Source organism: Zalophus californianus, chromosome 1, assembly GCF_009762305.2.
Source record: "Zalophus californianus isolate mZalCal1 chromosome 1, mZalCal1.pri.v2, whole genome shotgun sequence".
Lineage (NCBI taxonomy): Eukaryota > Metazoa > Chordata > Mammalia > Carnivora > Otariidae > Zalophus > Zalophus californianus.
In genome coordinates, this window is record NC_045595.1 from 9,656,070 (window position 1) to 9,664,997 (window position 8,928).

The window sequence follows — 8,928 nt, forward strand, 5'->3', positions numbered from 1 at the left end:
AACTCACAACCCCAAGATCAAGAGTCACATGCTCCACTGACTGAGGCAGGCAGCACCCCTAAAATTCTTTTTTTTTTTTTAAGATTTTATTTATTTATTCGAGAGAGTGAGAGATAACATGAGGGGGAGAGGGTCAGAGGGAGAAGCAGACTACCTGCTGAGCAGGGAGCCCAATGCGGGACTCGATCCTGGGACTCCGGGATCATGACCTGAGCCGAAGGCAGTCGCTTAACCAACTGAGCCACCCAGGCGCCCTAAAATTTTATTTTTAAATGTTGAGAATGCTATTTATATTGATTACTGAATTTTAGGCACCCTTAGAGTTTGCACCATTGAGTGCCTCAGTCACCTCACCCTAGTCCTAGACCAAATTTTATGTACAAAGGGCATAAAACTGTTTTACAAAACAAATGAGTCCTCAGTAAATGTTATCTTACCATTATAACCTTTACTTGGAAGTTTTTGCGAAGGTTTGCGTACGATCCGCTCCTCTGGGCGTCTGTCTCTTTAATGCTTTGCCACGTTGTGTCCCGTGGGCCTTTGCGCCCTGCGGCCCCGCTGTATCCCGTCGTGCCTTGCGCCTTCCGGCTGCGATTGCTTACAACCCCGCCTTTTCCGGCACATGCCAGATCATGGCGCAGGGGCAGCGCAAGTTCCAGGCGCGGAAGCCGGGGAAGAGCAAAGCAGCGGCAGCGGCCTCAGAGCGGAACCGGCGCCCGAGGAAGGGTGGTGAGGAGCTGTCAGGGTTCTGGGGGGCGAGGAGGGCCTGGAGCTCCCCGGCCTCATGCTAGCGCGTCTCTTCCCAGGTCGTGTGATCGCCCCCAAGAAGTCGCGCATCGTGCAGCAGCGAAAGCTCAAGAAGGTGAGTGTGGGCGTGCGAGCGGCGAGGGAAGGAGCCTGGAGGCCCGTGAGGGGCGGAGGATGGTGCCCGGACAACTCAGCTCTCTGAGTCTGTTTCGACCCCTGTGCCATGAGAAACGGTACCTCACGTACCACACTCAGCGGGCCTCGAAGGAGCAAGGCCTGACGCGCAGAAAGCGTGAAACGCACGTTAGCCGCTCTCGCTGTTACCGTTCTTTAATAGAAGTGGGGAGGGGAGGTGGCGTGGCAAAGTAGAAACCCCAGCTTTGCAGAAAGGCAGTGCTGCGTGCGGTCGCAGCTCCAACAGCTAGTATTTCTTCACCCTGCGTCTTCTAACTTGTAAAATGGTCATAGTAATAGCACCTTTCTCCCAGAGTTGTAGGGATTGCTTCCAACCCCGCCTTTTCCGGCGCTTGCCAGATCATGGCGCAGGGGCAGCGCGAGTTCCCGGCGCACAATACGATGCCATGGGGCTTGTAAAGCGCCGAGAACAGCACAGGACGCAAGTGAACGTTAGCTGCGTTGGTTGTCATTTTTGTGGTTGTGTTTAAATGTAGCTTCTTTATATAGGTGGGTAGGGGTGAGTTTACAAAGAAGTTTAATTTGAAACTGGTTTTATTGGAGTCAGATTTGAGTTCAAATTGTACTCCACATTAACTAATGTGTAATCTTGAGCAAATCGTTTCGTTTCCTCAGAGCCTCGGTTTTCTGAGACCTGGGTACCGAGCGATCTGCCTACCTCCATCTGGCAGCGGGAGGCGGGCTGTCTCATGGGCATCTCAAACTCAGCATATCCAAAACCAAGCTTCTGATCCTCTCCTCTGCCTCCCAGACCTGACCCTGCCACAGTCTTGATTCAGCAAGACTCTGTCCTTCCAGATACTTGGGATCATCTTTGATTCCCCTCTTCTCTCATATCTGGGTCAGATCCCATTCTTTTTGCTTTTAGTATTAATCTAGAATCCACCCATTTCCCCCCTACCTGGTCCCATCCCATCAGCTACCCCCTGGACCAGTGCAGGGACATCCTCCTGGATCGCCTGCCTCCTCTCACAGCCACCAGAGGGCGCCAGTGAGCACCCAAGTCTGGTCTTCTGCTCAGAGCCTTCAGTGTCTTCCACCCTACCTCAAGAAAAGCCCACATCCTCTCCATGGCCTGCAAGGCCCTGCATGATCTGCCCCTGTCACCTCCCTGCCCTCCTCCTACTCTCCCCCTTGCTCACTGGCCCCTTAACTGTTCTTATCCCACCTTAGCACTTCACTGGCTGTTTCCTCTGCCCAGATTCTTCTCCCAGAAATCCACACAGCTTCCTTTCTCAGAGTCTAGTCTGACTGCAGGTGGTGCTTCTGAGCAGCTGTCTCCGATAACACGCATCCCTCCTCGTCCCATGTTCTTTCTTGGATAGCAGCGCTTACCTTCACCTTAACCTAGTGGGTCATGGGCATGTATGTTGTCTCCATACGCACGGGTATGGCTGAGTGCCAGCTCCCAGAGGGCAGAGATTTTTCTGTGTTTTGTTTGCTGTTGTGTCCCCTGCACCCAGGTATGTGACAGTCATGGTGGTCATGGTCCTTGGAACTCAGGCAGGACAGGGCAGTTTGGGAAATATGATTAAACTACCAGTTTGGGGGCGCCTGGGTGGCTCAGTTGGTTAAGCGACTGCCTTCGGCTCAGGTCATGATCCTGGAGTCCCGGGATCGAGTCCCACATTGGGCTTCCTGCTGAACGGGGAGTCTGCTTCTCCCTCTGACCCTCTTCCCTCTCATGCTCTCTATCTCTCATTCTCTCTCAAGTAAATAAATAAAAATCTTTTTAAAAAATAAAATAAAATAAAAATAAACTACCAGTTTGGAACCCAAACCCCTGTGCCTTTGCTTGCTCACGTCTCTGTGTCTCGGAGCTCCAGTTCCACCATCTGCCAGGCGGAAATGACATGGGCCAGGAAGGGACTGCTGCCTGGAAGCTGAGACCAAACGCTCTGGGCATGCAGGGTTCCAGTCTCCCATCCTTCACCTGTTTGGGGAAGCCTGGACAAGTGCCTCCTCACTGCAGGAACCTGTTTCTTCATCTGTAAAATGGAGATGAGTAGAGGTGTAAAAGCTGAGGTCCAGAGATGAGAACAGGATTTTTTGTGTGTAACACCCCGAAGGGTGCAGGACAAGACTTAAACCCCAGACCCTCAGGTGCTGTTTCAGGGGGAGTTGCTCATCCAGCCCCCTGTGCACGCTCGCCAGTGAGAGGGCATTGGGTCAGGCGCTCCCCTCCCTCCACCTCAGGTCCGAGTCTCATTGCCCTGTGGTTGCCCCCCCCAGGACCTGGAGGTCGGGATCCGGAAGAAGATCGAACACGACGTGGTAATGAAAGCCAGCAGCAGCCTGCCCAAGAAGCTGGCGTTGGTGAAGGTTCCCGCCAAGAAGGAGGCAGCCTCTTCCTCCTCCACCAAGACACCTTCCTAAGGACACCAGCCCATTGGAGGCCATCGCCGCAGCCTCCGTGCTCAGCCCTATGCAGGTGACCCCACTGTAAGAAGCCGTGCTCCCCACAGCTTCGGGTGACATGCACCTCAAATTGCATTGGGGGCCTAGCCCATGAGCAGGTGATCAGCAGATCTGGAGTGCACTGGTCAGCTTCCCAGGGTGCCAAGGACTCCAGAAGGGAAGGAATGTTCACCAGCTTCCTGTGTCCCCCTCCTCTGGTCTTGTCTCCCCTGGTTTAACCCAGAGCAATAAACGTGACTGTGATTCCTCCTGCGTTCCCATGCTCCTGTGAGTGGGGACCAGGTGTCCCAACTGGGTTAGTCCCAGCGGTTCCCACCAGAGACCAGCCGTGTGCCCACGGAGGGACAAATGGGCTTCTGCACCTTCAGCCCGGGAGCTGGAGGCGAGTCTTCGCCCCTCCCGCCCTGGGTGACTCCCACCAACCCCCTCACTTGCCTGCATGCCCAGGTCACCACCTCTGCCAGAGACAAGCCAGGCATCTATGGGGAACGACCCATAGGACAGATGCTGACACCGCCTGGTGGGGTCTCAGTGCTAGTTCTCAGCACTTGTGAACTGCTCAGGGCCACCTTGATCTTGAAAGCCCTAACAGCTTGTATTTATGTAGTACCACCAGTGGTCCAGGCACCATTCTGGCGCTTCCCTTGCAATGGCCCAGTTAGGCCATGTCAACATTACCGAGCAGGGATTTGCACAGCCACTTGCAGGGTCCCCACTCCCCACTGACCAGCTGCTGTCTCCTCCAGACTGAGACCCTCTCCTTCTGCCTCTTGGAACCCTCCGTCATTCCCGGTTGGCAGTCGTGCCTGTGAATCAGCCAAGAATCTGACAGCCTTCCTGCCCTCCCCCTGCTGGGGTGTGGGGAGCGGGTCACGGCCCAGGAACAAGGCTGCAGTCGGGGTGACACTGAGCTGCTGCCTTGGGGGAGGTGGCAGCACCTGTGGGTACAGGCAGCCACACCTGTGAGTGACTGGCTCCCAGCCAGCGAACCCACCGCAGTCGGCTTTTCTGGGTCCCACATAGTGGTGGTCAAAAATTTCTGAACTAAAATTTTTCTACAAGATAGGGGACAACTACGGTGGAAAACAGTTCAGTGGCTCCTCAGTAAGTTTAGCCTAGAATTACCGCCTGACCCAGCCATTCCACTCCGAGCCACATGCCCAGAAGGACTGAAAACAGGGACTCGACTCGACAACAGCTTGTACGTGACGTTCACGTCACCTAAAGATAGCAACAACCCAGGTGGCCCTCAACAGACGGTGGGGAGCATGTGTGTCTGTACGAGGAATGTGCTTCCGCCGTAAAAAGGTATGAAGCACCCACATGCCACGACATGGATGCACCTCGAAAACATGCTGAGTGAAAGAAGTCGGCCGCAAAAGGCCATGTGCTGTAGGATTCCATTGATGTGAAATGTCCAGAAAGGGCAAATCCACAAGAGAACAGACCTTGATACGGGGGTCCATGGTTGAGCGGGGGAGGGGGAGTTGCTAATGGATGCTGGGGTCATCTTTTGGAGTAAGAGTTTTGGAACTAGACAGACATAATGGTTGCAAAACAGTGAAATGCCACTGAACTGTACACTTTCTTTTTTTTAAGATGTATTTTAGTACAGGGAGGTGGGGCAGGGGGAGAGAGAATCCCAAGCAGACCCCCACCAAGCTTGGAGCCCCACTTGGGGCTCGAGCCCATGACCCTGAGATCATGACCTAAGCTGAAATCAAAAGTCAGCCGCTCAACCGACTGAGCCACCCAGGTGCCCCTGAACTGTATGTTTTTAAATGATGGATTTTATATGTGAGCAATTTCACACCAAAAAAAATTCTAATTTATATCTTGAAAAATCAGAACTTGTGGCAGCAGAGCCCAAATTCAATGGAAAGACTGGCTTGGGGTTTCCCCAGGCCCGATGCTCGGGTTTCAGCGGGGGCAGGGGTGGGGGAAGAGGGGCTGGAGGACTGGAGGGCAGGGCTGCGTTCAGGGGTGTGGCACGCGCACGCGCCCTTCCTTGAGCCCCACTCGGGCAACCCCGACACCCGTGCCATCTGCCCACAGCATAGCAATGTCTCCCCTAAGCAGGCAGCGAGGGGCTTCCGCTTTTTGAGATGGAGCCCCTCTGCCCACTGGGCATTTACTGTATGCCTGCCCCGTGCCAACCTCAGCTCAGGAGAGCTGAGAACTGGCATTGTAGTGGGGAAAACAGAAAACCAGGAAAACCCGCCAAGGCTGCCCCCTCCAAACCCCCACCTCCTCTCTGTCCTGCCTCCTGCTGTGGTTCCCTCCCCCTTCCGGATGTCACCTCCGAGAGCCCTCTGCCCTCCCGAACCTCCAGCCCCAGGAGCGGTCACTCGGCACTCGCTCTAGACTGGTCTCCTTTGCGTCTTTGTTCACTGCTGTGTCTCCAATACCTAGGACAGTGCGCAGGAGGCGCTTAATGAACAGGTGTTCATTGAATGAAGGAAATAATGAATTGTTTCCCTTTTTTGCAAGGAAAATCTTGCATTTCAGTGAATCAGTTCTGATTATTCAGTGCATCATCTCTATACAACACGCCCTTCCGGGTTATCTGATTCATAGCATTGTCTTTGACCTCAGCTCTGTAAATTGTAAGCAACTGATAGCAATATAAAACCACTTATCTGTAGACATGCAAATTCCATCCCGGCCAGCAGGGGTTTCGCTGACAATCCTCCTTCCCTATGGAAAAAAACAATTTGCCCCCATCTGCACGTTTATTTGCACAAATAGTCTGATAATGTAAAAGTGCCTGTTCTCCAGATTCTCTTTTGAGCCGCGTATAACATCTGCCTGGTTCCCACGTGAGTTCAATAAAAACGTTAACACGTGTCCATCTTTACGTGTCTACGGGAATCATGATTTCTCCCTCTTCTGGAAATTATTTGTTAACCTTTTTCTGGAATCTCAGAAGAGCGGGGACTGGGACAGGGTGCCTGGAAGCCAGGCCAACCCTACTGGGTCCCGCGGCGCCCAGGCGGGCCAGGGACTCCTGTAAACTGGCTCCTTTGTCCCTCTGACACCAGCCCTTTGGAGGAGGACCCCAGGGGCGAGGAAAGGCATTCAGGCGCAACAGGTATGAGGTCTGGAATGTCAACCCACTTGTTCCCCCTTGGCCCCACCCCCTCGGCCTCCCCAAATAGCCTCACGGCCCGCATGACTTTTCCCTCTGCTTGTTCCTTCCAGCTGCCCACAAAAGCCCACCAATGGTGCGGAAGCCAAGAGCCCCAGACTTTGGAAAATAACTATACCTTGAGTTCAGTGCCAGTTTCTGCCACTTCCTGGCTGTGTGATCTTCAGCAAGTCCTGTCCCCTCTCTGAGCCTCTGTTTGCCCATCTGTTAAATGGGGATCCTAACACCCCTCGCTCAGTGTGGAGAATTCTGGAGCCTGAGGGCTGTGAGGGCTGTAAGGGCTGCTTTTGTCCGAAGAGTGGAGCCCAAGACTAGCCACTCAGCCTGTCCTGTCTTGCCTGTCACACTGGCCCTCTCTGCACGGCCAGGGCAGCCACTAAATACGGCTTTTGAGACACGGTTATTCCTTCCCAAGCCTTTCCTCTCCTGCTTCCACCATCCCCCTCCGCCTGAATGCCCACTTCTCCCGGCAGGGCCCTGACGCTCAGCCCATGAACCTGTGTTCCAAAAGGGAAAAAAAGAAATGAAAGAAGTAAATCTTGCCAGTTGGGCAGGCCAGAGGGGCTGCATCAGAACCAGGAAGCGAAACTGCCCGGGCTGGTTTCCCGCCTGAGTCAGCAAGGGCAGGGGTTGGGGGGGGGGGAGGGGGTTGGGGGGGGCGCAGCTGGCAGAGGACAGGGACCCTGGAAATGGGTGGGGTGGCCACAGAGCTGGGGGCCCCTGTTCCCCTCCAACTGAGGCTTCAGGGCCACCCTATTTCCCATGGGTCTCAAAGACATGTGGGTTTAGGATCAGGAGCTGTGGATGCCTAGACAGTGAGCTCACAGAGGCCTGGCGGGGTAAGTGCGGCTTCCATCTCCCTGCAGCCCAAGCTCACTGGCTGCATGGAGAAGGCAGGACATGTGGATGGCTGAAACTCTGCTCCCAACCTCTCCCAGGAGGAGAGCTGGCCGAGAGAGACTCCCAGGGGCCTTTCTGACCTCATAGATTCCCCAGAGATCACTGTATGGCCTTGGGCAACTTTCTGACCTTCTCCGGGCCTCATTCCCCTCATTCGTAAAATCAGGAAAATGGAATAGAATGTTGGTGCTTCCCAAACACTGTGCATTTGATTCCCAGCCAATGCGACAGACCCAGCCCACCCACAGGGCTTGAATGCTGGCCCTATCCTAACCCTGCTGGGGGCCTGGAGCATGTCACCTGACATTTCTATGCCTGTTTTTTCACCCAGGAGATGGGGATGATGACAGTGTTAGCATCTGTTGTTAGACAATAAACATCCTCACTCTGTAATAGCCTAGTCTCAGTTCCTCCTCCAGTAGTCAACCGACTAGAGCAGCCTTGAGTGACTTCAACATCTCGGGACACCCACTGAAGCATCCTCGGGGACCGGGACCCGGGCTTAGCTGATACAGCCACACACCAGATGCTGAAGAGGACTGCTGGTAAGGGCACCCCCGCGGTCCTGTTTGCGAGGGGAGCAGTTGACACGCGGGCTTTGCTGAAGTCCTCCCTGCCTCTCGCCACACGCCAGTGACTCCTTCCCCATGCGTCCGTCTTTGCCTCCAATCCTTTGCAAGAAAGGCACGTGGCGTAAGTCTAGGGCTTCCCAGTCTGGGTGACTTCAGGCAAGCACTTTGCTCTCCAAGCCTCAGTTTCCTCATCTGAGAAATGGAGCCTGCGATCCCCACTTTGCAGCACTGGTGGAAGGCTTAAGCGTGATAAATGCGTGGGAGCAGTGAGTACGCCATTGCCATTATCCGTGTCCTTTCTGTTGTCACTGTGGCAAGCTGTCTCAACACCGCCGTTGTCCAACAGAAGTTACAATGCAAGTCACGTATATAACTTTAAACATCCTGATACCACATAAAATATAAAACATGAAACAGGTGGAATTAATTAGAATAATGTGTTTTATTTACCCAAACTTACCTAAAATACTATCATTTCGACATGTAATCAAGATAAAAAATTTTTTTCAATATCAAAAATTCTTAATGAGCTATTTTACCTTTTTTTCCCCTCAGCTAAGTCCTTGAAAATTACATTTACAGCATAACCCAATTTCGCCCAGCCCCATTTCAAGGACACAAAGGCCACTTGTGGCCAGTGGTGACCCTACTGGACAGCACAGGTTGGTGGGAGTTTCCTGAATGGTGAGCTGGGGACCCGCCAGAGAGTGCAGCTGGAAATTCCTGGAAGGAAAAAGCTGAGTTTCCATACGCGGTGGGGAGACTGGGGGCAGCCATCAGGCCACTTTAGGACCAACTTGGGCTGTTCCTGCTTTGTAGACGTTTCAGCGGAATGGGAGCAGAGAGTACGAGTTGATTCAGTCACTAAGTTACTACACATTGAATGACTGCTGTATGCCGGGCGCTCTTCGTGTGCTGGCCCTAAAGCAATGCTCGGATTACACATAC

The 8,928-nt window shown here is 53.5% G+C and overlaps 1 protein-coding gene across 1 annotated transcript; it reads left to right on the forward strand.

The window, feature by feature from the left end:
- The first annotated feature begins 178 nt into the window (after positions 1–178).
- On the forward strand, positions 179–6,217 carry C1H19orf53 (chromosome 1 C19orf53 homolog). The gene is made up of 3 exons (XM_027586824.2): positions 179–729; positions 807–862; positions 3,175–6,217. The coding sequence occupies exons 1-3, from the start codon at positions 426–428 to the stop codon at positions 3,316–3,318; spliced, it is 504 nt and encodes a 167-aa protein (XP_027442625.1). The 5' UTR covers positions 179–425; the 3' UTR covers positions 3,319–6,217.
- Positions 6,218–8,928: the final 2,711 nt, after the last annotated feature.